The sequence below is a fragment of the Aedes albopictus genome, chromosome 2 (assembly GCF_035046485.1).
Source record: "Aedes albopictus strain Foshan chromosome 2, AalbF5, whole genome shotgun sequence".
Taxonomy (NCBI): Eukaryota; Metazoa; Arthropoda; class Insecta; order Diptera; family Culicidae; genus Aedes; species Aedes albopictus.
Genome location: NC_085137.1, coordinates 220,493,927 through 220,508,691, shown reverse-complemented (window position 1 = coordinate 220,508,691; position 14,765 = coordinate 220,493,927). Strand labels below are relative to the sequence as shown.

At 42.9% G+C, this 14,765-nt stretch overlaps 1 protein-coding gene across 1 annotated transcript; it reads right to left on the bottom strand.

The window, feature by feature from the left end:
* Positions 1-3,058: 3,058 nt before the first annotated feature.
* On the bottom strand, positions 3,059-13,079 carry LOC109411275 (dynamin-1-like protein). The gene is made up of 4 exons (XM_029855634.2): positions 12,672-13,079; positions 4,830-6,639; positions 4,332-4,543; positions 3,059-4,239 (listed from the first exon to the last, which is right to left on the bottom strand). Exons 1-4 carry the CDS (start codon positions 12,771-12,773, stop codon positions 4,183-4,185), a joined length of 2,181 nt encoding a protein of 726 aa, XP_029711494.2. The 5' UTR covers positions 12,774-13,079; the 3' UTR covers positions 3,059-4,182.
* Between the last annotated feature and the right edge of the window lie 1,686 nt (positions 13,080-14,765).

Genomic DNA, 14,765 nt, shown 5'->3' with positions numbered 1-14,765 from the left:
ACCTGAATACTACCCCTCAGGAAAAAAGTGAGCCAACATCTCTGAACCCCACTGCGTGCTGAACCCCAAACAAAATTTGTTATTATTTCGCCCCCTAAATGCTAGAACTAGGTAACTCGTTTTGGAAACAACGGATACAAATGGCTGGTATGACTTATCCTGGTATAAAACACAATCTTTGTTGGTCTTAAAAGTTGAATAAATATGTGTTTTCGGTTTTTCAATTGGCTTCTTTAGCGCTGTTGAGATAATTCCATATTCTGAATCTGCATGCGAAACTGAGCCGAAATCCAAATTTTCATGAATTTTGGTGCCCGAGAACCTATTTAAAAATCAATTTGAAGTTTGTATGAGTGCGATTTGTCGAATCACCCCTCGTCGCATTTTGTACTGGGTGGAGCTGTCAAACAGTTACCCAGCTGTCAAAAGGTGATTTCAAAAAATCTCTTTGAAATTGAATTTAGGTATCAAAATAAAGTTCTAAAAATCTGAAAAAAATCATAGTGGCTCAGAAAAAGGTGCTCTTTCGTATAAAATCAAAAAATCGATACATTTTTTTTAATTTAAAAACCCAATTGACAAACTTGTGTTTATTGTGGCTTACGTTCAGATATAAGCAAATTTCTTGCGATTTCGCAAAACCAGTTACCGAGTTCTAGCATTAAGGGGACGATTTAATAATCGTTTCAAGATCAACAATTGAAAAAGGCAAAAAAAAATCCCTAAAAAATATATAAATTTCCAAAATACTAGGGCAATCGTAAAAAAAATTATTTTGTTGGTTGATATGTATGTTACTCTAAATAAAAACGTGTGTGATTTAGCTCGTAATTGAGGTCCTGTGCCGGTGGAAGCATAATAGTCACATGTGCATTTTTGGCAATATTGAGATTTTGCAGCCTATGACCATATCAGAGAAATAAAAATCGGTAGTTTGTTCCGAAAATTGTTGAAAAAAATGCAACGCCGATTTGTCACATTCTGAAAAGTGGACGCATAAGTGTCACATTTCATTGGAAATCCTATGAAATTTAAAAGTCGCTCTAAAACAAACATTAGTGTTCAAATTCAAAATTGGTTAATGTTAGAACACGATTCGGCATTTATGCTTCTTAGTTGAGACAATTAACTTTTTCGAACTTTGGACGCGATTTTCTCGATTGTTTGTTTATGCACATGTGACATTTATGCGTCCACCGGCAGTGAAGAAGAGATTTTTTTTTCTTTTTTTCCTCCCCTGTTGGGGAAATTAAGCCACTGCGTCCAATAGGCTGAACTTTTGTGGCATAAAGAAGAGATAAAAAATGTTACTCGTAAATCACGCTCAAATCAAATGTTTATCCTGAAACTGATGCTGACTTCAAAAACTTGGACGAATCGCAACTGGCTGATTTCGATGCACTTTAGTGTAAAAATGACGTTGCAATTAGCGAATGGCATTCGCTCGTTGCAATGTAAACATGTTGCAACGAGCGAACGGCCGCTGTATCAAGATCCTCATAAGCTACTTCAACGCGAAGGTTGGTTCTGACACCTCGGGTATAAGCGAAAACGGAGAGCTGTTTGCAGAGTTTTGTGGCAACAATGGTATAGTGATTGGCGGAACGCTCTTTCCCCATCGACCAGTGTACAAAGTGACATGGGTTTCCCCTGATGGCGGCACGCCATCAAATCGCCAAATCAAATCGACCACATCTGCATCAGCCGATAATGGAGTCGGACCCTTCTGGATGTGGGTAGCAAACGTAGCGCCGACCATCATTTTATAATCGGCGAGATTCGGCTGCGCATTGCTAAGATCCATCGACAGGAGGAGAAAATCGGGCGCCGGTTCAACACACGCCGACATGAAGACGCTGCACTTGCAGTGAAAAATTCCTTCGTCGAGGAGCTAGAAAGCTGTGCTGCGGATATTCCGGAAGGTGGAAGCGTAGAAGATCAATTAAGAACGCCCATATCGCCACCGGCAAGTGGAAGCAGTGGGTCGCAGATGACACCTAGAGGAAGATAGAGGAGCGAAGGAATGCTAAAGCCGCGATAGAACGAGCAATAACACGAGGAGCTAAAGCTGTACTCCGTCAGCGCTATTCGGTTTCGAGAAGGAAGTAAAACGCACATGTAAAAGGGACAAAAGAGCGTGGAGGGACACCCTATAACCGACGAAGGCTTGAAAGCCACAAACACCGGCGACATCCGTCTCCTCTACGATGTCCCAAGTCGCCTTAGTGGGACTATGTTGAATGTTACGATGCCCGTTATTAATCGACCGGGCTGACCAGTTGAAACGCTGGTTCGAGCACTTTGGAAATCTTTTTTAAGTATCCGCCACGCCATCAACACCTCAGCATGATCCGCGAAGGGTTCGACGCATTACCCCAATGAGGTACAGTTGCAGGTGGCGTTATCCGTGTCAACAGCGAATCTCCATCAGTGCAGGAGATAGAAATCAGCCATCCGTAGCATGAAATCGTACGAGTCCGTGAAATCTGTACTGTTATACGCCAGTGAAACTTGTTGTGTATCAGTGGAGAGCACTTAACGGCTGCAGGTCTTGATCAATAGATACCTGCGGTATATAATTAGTGCATAGCGACCCCACAATTGGATCTCCAAAGTGGAGCTCCATCGCCGATCTAATCAAATGCCGATAGCTGCAGAAATTTGAGAGCGAAAGTGGAGGTGGGTCGGCAACGCTCCACGCAGGGGCGGAAACGAAATCTGCAAATAACCGCTCGATTGGAATCTGGTAGGACATTGCAGCGTTTCTGAAATTCAGGAAATTTTGGCGAAAAATGGGACACGTTCGGTGTAGTGCTAGATTTGTAGTAATGATCTGAATTTTAATATGGTGAGAAGGTCAATTCTCCGTTTCTGCAATGAAATGGTGCAAACAGCGTGGGTATTATGGGTGATTCACCTTCTCACCATACCTACTAAAATTCAGCTCATTACTACTAATCTAGTACTTCACCGATCTGTCCGATTCAGCAAAATATTGGTTAAGTTGGTAAGAAAGGGGAAGGAATTGTTCGGATAAATTAAAACTATCTGTCGCCGATTCAGATGGCTACATAGACATTGCTCCACAATTTAATTCTGTCTCTGCTTAACAACTTCGAACGCATGTATTTGATTCTGACCGTTGATGTTTCGAATCAATAAGGGCTGTATTAGCTAAATTCCTTGCTTCTAGCAAGTTATATCTTCTTCATGCTTTTTTCCATCTTAACATTGTGTGTATTATTAGATATCTGTGAATTATTTTAGATAATTTCTGTAAGGTTCTAGCGGTGCAAACTTTCCATTATCAGTGCATGATTATACTAAGTGTGTAATGCTCGCGCGATTCAATCTTTGGTCGAAGTATACGAGCATATAACAGAATTTGTCCGTTTATTTATTTTCAGTTAGTCACCGATCATTTTAGTTTGCCGAGTTCATAGATTCTTTTTCGACAAATTGAAATCAGTATCCAGTGTCGGCATCGGAAAAAAGTCCAGAAGTAATAATTTTCTGACAAAGTTACAAAGCGATAGTTACTAGGATTCAAATGCTTCGAGGGTAAATTTTCTAATGCACGTTATAAATTCCTAACAGTTGTTTGGTATGACAAAAACGGAAAGAGGGGAATATTAGTAATTGTTTAAGTATCTTAGGACGATGTCTTTTTGCGAAATCCAACCGCAAACGCTTGGATCGATGGGACTTTCTTGGCGGTTTACAGTTAGAAATGGAAATACATAAGATGAACATTGAGCAAAACTTAGAGGTAACAAATAGAAATAATATCGTTGAATACGAAGAATAAGACTAGGAGCCTTGAGAACATTCATCTCATCGGAGACTTCTGCAGAAAAAAAATGCACAATAATGTTATATCAAATGGTGCCAGACTAAACAGTGAAAGTCGAATTTGCGATTACCTAAGATGTGTATCATGTTCAATGTTAAATTAAAGCTAATAGCACTAGCAGACTTCCTAAATGTTTGACTTCTAAAATACAATCGTCTTACAATGCATACCACAAATGTAACAGGAGAATGGGATTCGCGCGGTTCAAATTCAAACAAACCCCGGTTAGAAGCAACCCTTAAACGCTAAAGTTTCTTCATCACCTAAACAGTAACAAATAGAGAAAAATAAACGACGAATCACCCCTTCGCGTGAGTGAAATGCAATCCTTACCACATGTGCGTTTCACGGATCTCACTGATAATGTGGTTTGCACGTGTCAGTGCCTGATGAATCCCCGGAAAAGTAATGCGAAACAAGCAAAAGAGAATCATGTAATGTCGTCATCCGAAAAGTGGAAGAAAAGAAAATCTCTTACCTTAAGCATATCGCTAGCTTCCTTACGGCGAATCGAGATGTGATCCGACTCATTCAGCAGCTCGTTGGCCGAGTCGGACTTGTACAGATGCGTCACCAGTTCCGACTGAAGGTTATCCTTGACGAAGTTCACCAAAAAGTGCATGATCGCTTTCGGCACGGAATCTTGGATCGATTTGCGCACAATGTAGAAGTACGATTTGATGAGACGTTCTATATGGAAAAGGGAATAGATGATCACTGTTGGGAACATTTCCGATCTCAACGAGGGTCCCTCAAAGTATTAACCAAGATAGTCTTTCTATACAACTACTTTTCAAATGATTTGTTAGTAATGGAAGTTGACAACAATTCTACGTGGAAATGATCGTTAACATACAGAGTAAAAAAAACTGTAAACTAGTGTAATAAGACAAAATCTAGTTGGCAAACAACCAATTCACGATGAACTGTTCAAATTTATGGGTCGCCCAAGAAAGAACAGCAATTCCATACTCACCAATCACATCGCAGTCCTTCTGTTCCTTGTCGGTTAGCTTGCGCGACGAGTGATTGATCGGCACGTCCGGCAGCAGATTGACCGGTTTCGATGGACTCAGCACTCCATGGGTGGGAGTGTTGGTGGCCGAGCTTTCGACGCTTTCCGACGGAATGGAGGACGCCATTCCGGCAGCAGCAAACTGTCCCACCGCCGGCGGTAGAATGTTGGACAGCCAGTTCGAAGTTTGATCATTGATGTGATTCATTTCTGGGGTTTCATTTTGCGGTGCGGCAACCGGTGGAGCAGGTTGGGGGTTTGGACGAGCTATAGCCCGACGACTCGGTGGATTTCCGGGTTGGTGCAGATGAGACCATTGATCCTGGGAGTCGGTCTTGAGAAGACTGGGCACCAAAGCGGCATCCTTGTGGAAGTCTGGGTGCTTCGTGTTGATGTATGCGAGCTCGATTTGAACCAGGTTCTCCACCATGCAGTTGGTTGTCGGGAGGCGCCGGCGAAGAAGCTGGGTAACAACGTCAACTATCTTCTCATGCAGTTTTGGGAATCGAAGCATTTCTTGCTGAACTTCGGTTCCACAGTGCTGGATTATGCGTTGCATTTCCTCGTGGATAAGTTCAACGCATCGGAGGGAAGGTTCTTCCAGTCTTCTAATTTGCCGTTTGACCAGCAGTTCGAAACTGACCTCCGGCACGAAGAGAGCAGGTCGCGGACCAGTTGCATTCCGGATGGCGGTCAGAATGTCCATCTTTGTCAAACCCGTCAGAGGGTGTATCGAGTCCAAAGTTTTGCCGAAAGTTTCGTGGAAAATATAGCAGATACGAGCTCCTCCGCAAAGTTCAGTTGTCTCGATGTTTCGAGATGTGCCCTCAATTGTGGAACAATAAGCTGAAGCAAACTTGGTAATAATTTGCAGCAAACACTGACTCTTATCAGTAACGTCCTCTCCATACGAATTCAACAGAGACTGAAACTGGGAGGCCATAACATTCACTCGTGTTTTAAGATCCGGCAGACAATCACGAATGTGATGCATCAGCAAACGGTTTAGCGTCTTGGCCAAATAGGGCGTACCATTGCGTGTGGCCAATGTGGGATATTTCCTCTGCAAATACGCCGCTTCATCTCGCAACTGTTCTTCAATCATCTTCTTATCGTTTATGTCCTGCTGGGAGCGATTCACTACGCCAATAATTCCTAACTTCACCGGAATGACTCGTCCGCAGAGAATGTCAATGGCATCCGTTCCTGCGTCCATCAAATCCAGCTTCGTCAGCACTGCCAAAGTTCTCCGACCATCCGGATCCACATCCTTGGCCATCTTCAGCGACTCGCTGGTCGCCATGTCCGTATTGGCTGCCGTAACGGCTAAAATGATCGAGTTCGGATTCTCAATGTACTTCAACAGCAAATCCTTGATCTGTGCCTCGATATCCTCCGGTTGATCTCCGACGGGGACCTTAGTAATACCCGGCAAATCCACCAGTGTCAAATTGACCACTTTGGTCGAGTAAATCTTCAAGTTAATCGGTTCCGGGCAGATTCCTTTATTACTGCCAGCCATTCGGTCCGTTTCGTTTTCAATCTCGCGTCGGATGTCCTCAAAGTCGGAGAAAATCTTGTTCTTGATGTGCAGGAAGCGGCCCCATTCCTCGACGTTGACCGTGCCGAGATCGGACGAACGGTGCTCTCGGTCATCGAGGGGCGTGTACACAAGCTGCAGAATCAACGGGCGACGCGTCACAATACCGGTGCCTCGAGGCAGGAACGTCCGGCCGACAAGACTCTCGATGACGGAACTTTTACCGGAACTCTGGAAGGAACCGAGAAGATAAAGCAAATTGTTAGTTTTTTTTTGCAGCTTAATAAGACTACCTAAGAAGACTACTACACTGAGGATACTGTTCGTATGTTTTTCATTGTTTACATCTTATGAATCAGTTATACAGTCGAACCTCCATGAGTCGATGTTCCTTGACTCGATATCGACTCATGGAGGTAAATTTTTCCATACTGAAAAATAATTTCTGGGTTACTATGATGGTCCCCTCAAAAAGCTTCTCAAAGGATTTTTGTTCCACTACTCGATATTTCCTTGAGTCGATGGTCCCTTCAATATCGACTCATGGAGGTTTTACTGTATTTATTTTTTTCATCATTTCATAGTTCTCGTATGCTTTTCATACATTGAAGAACGAAATCCGTAAGACTTGTCGTATGAAAAATCTCATAAGAAGCATCGTATGAAAATTATAAGATGTGTTATGAAACACCATTGCTAAAAAACAACAAAAACTTTTATTGGCTTCTAACCACTTCAACTTCCGAAGCGTCGATGGGCGTATGAGTAAAGCACGCACTCGCTAACCTTGACGTTCTTGGTTCGATTCCAGGTTGCGTTTTTTTTGAATTTGTGCAAAATATTTCATAAAAATATGTGTGATAGTCATAAGACAAAGTTTCAGTTTTTATACGTTATCGGTATGATTTTCATACGTGAGTGTTACGAAATTTATTCAGTAACAGTATGACAATAATAGTTGGCGCTTTGAATCCAAAATCATAGTTCGTACCTATGATTTTCGCAAGAAATTCTTGTGGTAAAAAATCATAGTTGATTCGTATGATTTTCGGAGTTGCAGTATCCTCAGTGTAGGAGACAAGCAAGGGGGTAGACAGCTTTGCTCACAGCAAGCTTTTGTTGATCGAGCTACTCTGAGTTGCTCACATTTGCTCAATTGGGTTTTTAAATTAAGAAAAATTTATTGATTTTTTAATTTTATACGAAAGAGCACCTTTCTCTGAACCATCATGATTTTTTTCACATTTTTAGAACTCCATTTTGGTACCTAAAATCGCTTTCGAAGAGATTTTTCGAAATCACCTTTTGACAGCTGGCCAACTGCTTGACAGCTCCGCCCAGTACAAAATGCGACGAGGGGTGATTCGACAAATCGCTCCCATACAAACTTCAAGCTGATTTTTAAATAGGTTCCCGGGCACCAACATTCATGAAAATTTGGATTTCGGCTCAGTTTTGCATGCAGATTCTGAATATGGAATTATCTCAACACCGCTAAAGAAGCCAATGGACTACCCGCTTTGCGCGTAGCCACAGTTGATCAGCAGGAGTAAATCAATTTAATTTTGTATGGCGAAATGCATCTAAACTCGAATTACTTGAAATAGAAAGCTTTTCACGAAAAAATATTTGGTAGCCTTAATAGTGGTCACCATTGTGCACAACCACTACCAAATATTTTTTCGAATAATGTGTTCCACTTCGAGAAATTTGCCTTTAGATTGTATTCGCCATACAATATTTTTGCGATTTACTTTTAGCGATTTTTCGCGCATAGAAGTTAGCGACACATTGGTCGATGCGGAGAGTAGGAAAACAGCCGATGTAGTTAATTCATTGAAGTGGAAGTCTCACGATTGGAACGCGAATCTGATTCATGAGCCATAAACTTCGAATTAATGCAACTTGCCAGTGAGAAGTGTGAGCTTTACTGTAGCATGACATTCTTGACGAAAATTGTTCATGAGACAACCAAACTTGGGCAGCTAAATGATGAGTCGAAAAGGAGAGTGTCCAACACAGCTCTGGTCCTCACAAATTCCTACCTCATGCTTCCACGGGTCAAGCGATGACAAAGACCGCCAGCTAAGAGTTGTGAGCTTAGCTGGTAGTGTAGCCTGGGCACTGTTGTCCTTCTGACTTCTGCTTGGTTGAGGAGGTACGTCTCGAGCGTCTGTTCATCAATGAGGTGCGGCTCAAACAGCGTATGTTCTGGCATCCAGCGGCTGAGTATGAAAGGCTCCTCCACCGGAAGCTATACCTAAGGTGGCAGCCCCACCACGGTGGATAGGGGACCTTAGGCGAACAACCTACTGTTTCCGAAACCCAAAAAAACGTTACAGAAACCGAAAATGAATGATTACAAACTGATTCAACGGCAACGACTTTTAGCGCGAAACAACGGACAAGAAGTGGAACTTGGAATGTATTAACCCTAGCCCAGCAGGGTAAACTGGCACAACTAGCCAATGAGGCATGCCGTATGAAGCTTGAGATCCTAGGTCTAAGCGAATTCCGTTGGCCGAACTTTGGAGAACACAGATTGGTGTCGGGTCAAATTCTGCTATACTTTGGCATACGAGGTGAACACGCTCCTCGCCACCGAGGGGTTGGTTTCCAGCTCAGCGCTCATGCCCACGCTGCGCTCATGAAAATTGTAGCCAGATTCAAAACACGGGTTCGAAACCTTACCATGATCCAATGTAATGCGCCAACCGATGCTACCGAATTGCAAGATAAAGAGAACTTTTACAACCAACTGAATGCTGACGTGGACAAGATTCCGAAACGTGATATCAAGATTCTCATAGGCGACTTCAACGCGAAAGTTGGTTCCGACAATTCGGACTATGAGCACGTCATGGGAGGCCATGATCTCGAAGAAATGAGTGAAAACGGAGAGCTGTTTGCCGAGTTTTGTGGCAACAATGACATGGTGATTGAGGGATCGGTGTACAGAAGGTGATATATTCCCGAAATCTGACAGCTTTTTGATGACGTAATTCAAATCGTTCATATGTGATCTAGTACTCTACTTTGATTTGATCAGTGTGAAAAACGATTAGAACGACGTCACATGTTTACATCCAAAATAGATGTTTACATAGGTTACTAGCCTGCCTTGTGATATTTATGCCGTGGACCAGTGCACAAAGAGACATGGGTTTCCCATGATGGCGTCACGGAAAATTAAATCGACCACATCTGCATCAGCCGAAAATGGAGACAGCCCCTCCTTAATGTGCGGAACAAACGTAGCGCCGACATTGCGTCTGACCATCATCTTCAAATCGGCGAGATCCGACTGCGCATTGCCAGGATCCAGCGACAAGAGGAAAAAATCGGGCACCGGTTCACCACACGTCGACAGGAAGACGCTCCGGTGTTAAGGTCCTTCGTCGAGGAGCGAGAAAACCGTGCTGCGAATATTCCAGAGGTGGAAGCGTAGAAGATCAATGGAGCGCCATCAAGAACGCCTTCATCGCCACCGGCGAGAATAATTTGGGTGAGCTACGCACCCGGAGAAAGCAGTGGATCACAGATGATACCTGGAGGAAGATAGAGGAGCGAAGGAATGCCAAAGCCGCGATAGAGCGAGCGAAAACACGAGGAGCCAAAGCCGTAGCCTGTCAGCGCTATTCGGCTCTCGAGAATACATCTAGAGAAAAATGAGGTACACAACTTTCAGGCTCAAAATGTACAGTGCTCCTGGGAGCTCGCTTGCAATGTGGCTCCCGTACATGGGACTACAGCACGTGTACATCAACTTTGGCTGAGATGCTCAAAGCTGACCCCGTAGTATCCGCACAACTACTGCATCAATTATTCCGCAACATATGGGAAACCGCGACATTTCCGGCCGACTGGATGCAAGGCGTCTTAGTAAAGGTACTCAAAAAGGGTGACCTGACTGTATGCGATAATTGGCGGGGCAGCATGTTACTGTGTATCGTTCTCAAAGTCCTCTACAAAGTGACCCTTAACCGGATACATAAGAAGATTGACGCAACTCTCCGACAGCAGAAAGCAGGATTCCGTGCCGGACGATCCTATGTGGACCATATTGTCACGCTCCGTATCATTCTGAACCAATTCAATGAATTCCAAGAGTCTCTACCTGGTGTTCACGAAAAAGCTTTCGACCGTCTCAATCACGAAAACATGTGGGAAGCCCTCCGGCGCAATAAAAATTCTCGTCATGTCCCTGGGGTATCCCTGAGAAAATCATCTGCCTCATTGAAGCACAGTACAGGGCATTTTCGTGCAGAGTACTGCACAACGGTGTTTTGTCCGATCCCATTCGGGTCGTTGCTGAAGTAAGGCTAGGATGTATCATATCACCGCTGCTGTTCCTCATCGTAATCGACGAGATCCTGGTAGGTACGATTGACCGTGAAGAAAATCGTGGATTGCTTAAGCAGCCCATTACCATAGAGCGCCTAAATGACTTCGAACTGGCTGATGAAGTTGCTCTCCTAGCTCAACGGCCCTCTGATATGCAGAGCAAGCTCGATGATCATGCCAATCGCTCCTCAGCGGCAGGTCTTACCGTTTATTGGATGTAAAGACGGCCAACCCTTCCAGCCTTACGATAGCTGGGCAATCAGTGGAGAATGTTGAAAACTTCCAATATTTTGGTAGCTAAATGGCGGCCGATGGCGCCACCAAGATCGACATAGGTGCACGGATCAAGATGGCGAGGGCTGCTTTTGCGAGTTTAAGAAATGTATGGAAAAACAACCAGATCAGTCGACACACCAAATTCCGAATTTTTAACTCGAACGTGAAATCTGTGCTTCTATACGCCAGTGAAACCTGGTGTGTATCAGTGGAGAACACTCAACGGCTGCAGATTTTCATCTATAGATGCCTGCGGTATATAATTCATGCATGGTGGCCTCACAATGAATTAACTACATCGGCTGTTTTCCTACTCTCCGCATTGACCAATGTGGCGCTAGCTTCTATGCGCGAAAAATCGCTAAAAGTAAATCGCAAAAATATTGTATGGCGAATACCATCTAAAGGCAAATTCTTCAAAGTGGAACACATTATTTGAAAAAATATTTGGTAGTGGTTGTGCACAACGGTGACCACTATTAAGCCTACCAAATATTTTTTCGGGAAAAGCTTTGTATTTCAAGTAATTCAAGTTTAGATGCATTTCGCCATACAAAATTAAATTGATTTACTCCTGCTGATCAACTGTGGGTGCGCGCAAAGCGGGTAGTCCATTGAATCCCCAACGTGGAGCTCCATCGTCGATGTCATCAAAAGCCGATAGCGACAGAAATTCGGGAGCGAAAGTGGAGTTGAGTCGGCCACACTCTACGCAGGGGCGGAAACGAAACATCGCAGCAAAGGCAAACCCAGAGGCTCATGGCGGCGCAGCCTCAACAACGAAATCAAGCAAGTCGACAGAAATTTTACCTTCCACAGGTCAAGGCGATGGCTGGCAATTGCCCAGTATGGAAATCTTTCAATTCGGCCCTGTTCACCACAGTGGGTGCCCAGGACTGAAATTAAGTAGACAACCAGACTTTAGGGAACGTTCAAAAATTACGTCCAACATTTGGGGGAGGGGGGGGGGGTCTAGAATAGTGTGACAGTACGTGTTTTGGGTATAGGGAAATTGCGTGACAGAGGGGGGAGGGGGGGTCTAGAAATCCCGAAAAACGATGGACGTAATTTTTGAATCTTCCCTTATAGGTTGAATGGTACCAGCAACGTTTGGGTTCAGCACATTATTTTCTTTTCGAGTTGGGATACTCACACGGATGACAATATTGACAAAAATAACAAAGCAAGACTAAGAATGACATTTTCTGTAAGAAAATGATTGCTGCTTATGCAAAGCAATCTAATCTTTCGAATTATTCTAAAAAATCACGTCATGTTTTCATAAAATCAGTGAAAGTACTGATAATACGACCCAAAGGGTCCAAAACATATTGGTTACCTTACTGTTGACTCAGCTTTATCTTTGTTGATATGCGATGAAAACTCACAGGTTTCATTGAAACGAAGGATTTAGCTCCTCATTTACCCCGCTGTAAGCTATTGATAGCCAAATCAACATAAAATCCGTAGAATTTCTTCGTTTGTCACTAAACAACACATCCATGCAAACAGCAACATTTTAGGAGCCTATATTTTGGTTGTTTTCCTGCCAGGAGTTACATAATTGAAAAATGCATTTCTCCCGAGACAACACAGACGGTCCCACTGGAAAATACAATCCCTTCCGAGAGGGATGCACTCACCTGACTTCCCAGCACGACAATCTGCGGCAGCTGGATCGCGTCCGAACCGACCGTGTTGAAAACATCCTGCAGCTTGTTCACCACCGGTATGAGAGCTTCCATCTTCGTCGCACCTTGTTTTTCTCCGATCGCGTTTGCTCACTGCGTTTTTCCTCCTCCGGCGATGATTCGGGTCCCTTCTTCAAAGTTGTGGCAGAACGAACTACGGAACTGACGCGGAATCTCACGGGTCCTTCTGCGGACACACGGGTCGTAAACTCAAACTCTCCTCGAGTAAAATTTACGAGATCAAAATGCGGAAAAAGCGCAGTGAACTTATCGATCCGTTTTTTCGCGTTTTTCTGCTTTCTGCTTTTGGCACACTTTGATGGAACGACGGACGAACGAAGAGTCACCGTTCGCAGTGTGACACACACACATTCAAAATTTTAGAAATGGGCGATGGTCTTCAAGAAATCGATGAAAATTTGATGAAAAAGGCCATTAATTTTACGAAATGACAACAATGTTGATGATGCTATTGATTTTGACGGGTTTGAACGCTACCTCCTGTCAAAATTTAATTCATTAAAACGGTTCGTAAAATGGACTATAAATAATAAAAAAAATCTAGATTGAGTTTAAACATGAGCGAGTTCTCTTCATCGACTCTCTCTTCTGAAAATTTACGTGACAAGATGCAAATTCAATCGAATTTTTTTTTCTCTTAGACACTAGATTGCATCGCAACTAAGCGATTTATGACCAAAAAGTGTAATCAATATAATGTTGTCGATAGTAAATAAAATGGCTCATACACCATCACCGACGTCGCAAAATTGAAATAAAAACGCCCAATACTAACATTGTTGTGTTTTTGTTTTCGAAACGGTTATAAATATCGTTTGATTGTCAAAAATGCATTTTTGCACGCACACTCATTGAAATATATACAAAGTGTGAAATATTTTTAACTTTACCCAGCACGGAGGAAGTTAGGCGTTCGACAATGTTAGGCATTTGCAAGGGGTGGTCACTCTACACAGTGTGCCTTGGGCACACCGGGCACATCAATGGCACCGGCTGGCACAAATGAACATTGAACTGAAATTATGGGAAAACCATCTCAGCAAACTTTGAAACCAGGAAAAAAAATGTCCAGCTGTCAAAACGGAAGAATCACTTCGGCAAGAATTTGTCTTTTTTTACGTTTTCCATTATCCATTTTACATATATTTTTTCATATTTTAGGTTCAAAAACTCGAATCAACATAACGGACTATTGCTTTTATTGATTTGGTGATATGTCTTAGACAATCGGTCATCATATGGAGACTACGTCGTTGCAGCATGATTATTGATCCCCATAGGAGGAGGCTCGTGAATACATAACTCCCACAAGAGCCATTGTTTGACTGGCCTTTGGTGTTGCCTTGATTTGAGGAATTAAATCGTTCTACCTTTACAAGTCTTTACCAGTTAACCTACCCCTGAGGGCCACAGTAAAAGTAGTACTACTCAACATCTGTCCTAGAAACCTTTACGAGAACTTAAGTATTCAGAAGATTTTCATACTCAAAGTTCAACGTACCAGAACTTTAGTATATTCACCAGTTTTCTTCTCTTTGTCATGTGGGTTATGGCTTGGGTCATGGAAATCATAATTGACTTAAAAACATTCCAAACCAAACTGAATTATATGGCCAAGTTACAGAAAATTTGGCCGAAAAATCCATCATGAGAGAGAAATCAAAACTACCGAAAATACCCAAATTTTCTCCTCCCAATTAATACGCCTTAAGACAAAGGCATTTTACCGGACTGTCGTGTCGTCAGAAAAGAAGATTTGGGTGTAATGCAATTCCGCGAATGACGAAACAGTTTTCACGGGTTGGATTCATATATTTGGGTCTATTGGGGTTAGATTAACACCAACAGAGGAATCTAGGGGCATCATGCTGTAGATATATCATCACTCCTGAACCTAAAATATAAAATAAATAATTTTAATTGGGAAATCCAAAATATAACCAGAAAAACTTGCGGAAGCGGTTTTCATGACAGTAGACATTTTTTTCCTTGGCTTCAATGTTTGCTGAGATTATGTTATCATGT

Bases quoted from the DNA above. Each gene is read 5' to 3' on its own strand.
- LOC109411275 (XM_029855634.2), bottom strand. From the start codon at position 12,773: ATGGAAGCTCTCATACCGGTGGTGAACAAGCTGCAGGATGTTTTCAAC. The intron at 6,640-12,671 runs GTGAGTGCATCC...GGTTCCTTCCAG, and splicing joins TTGTCGTGCTGGGAAGTCAG to AGTTCCGGTAAAAGTTCCGT. The intron at 4,240-4,331 runs GTAAGAGATTTT...GGGATTCATCAG, and splicing joins AAGCTAGCGATATGCTTAAG to GCACTGACACGTGCAAACCA.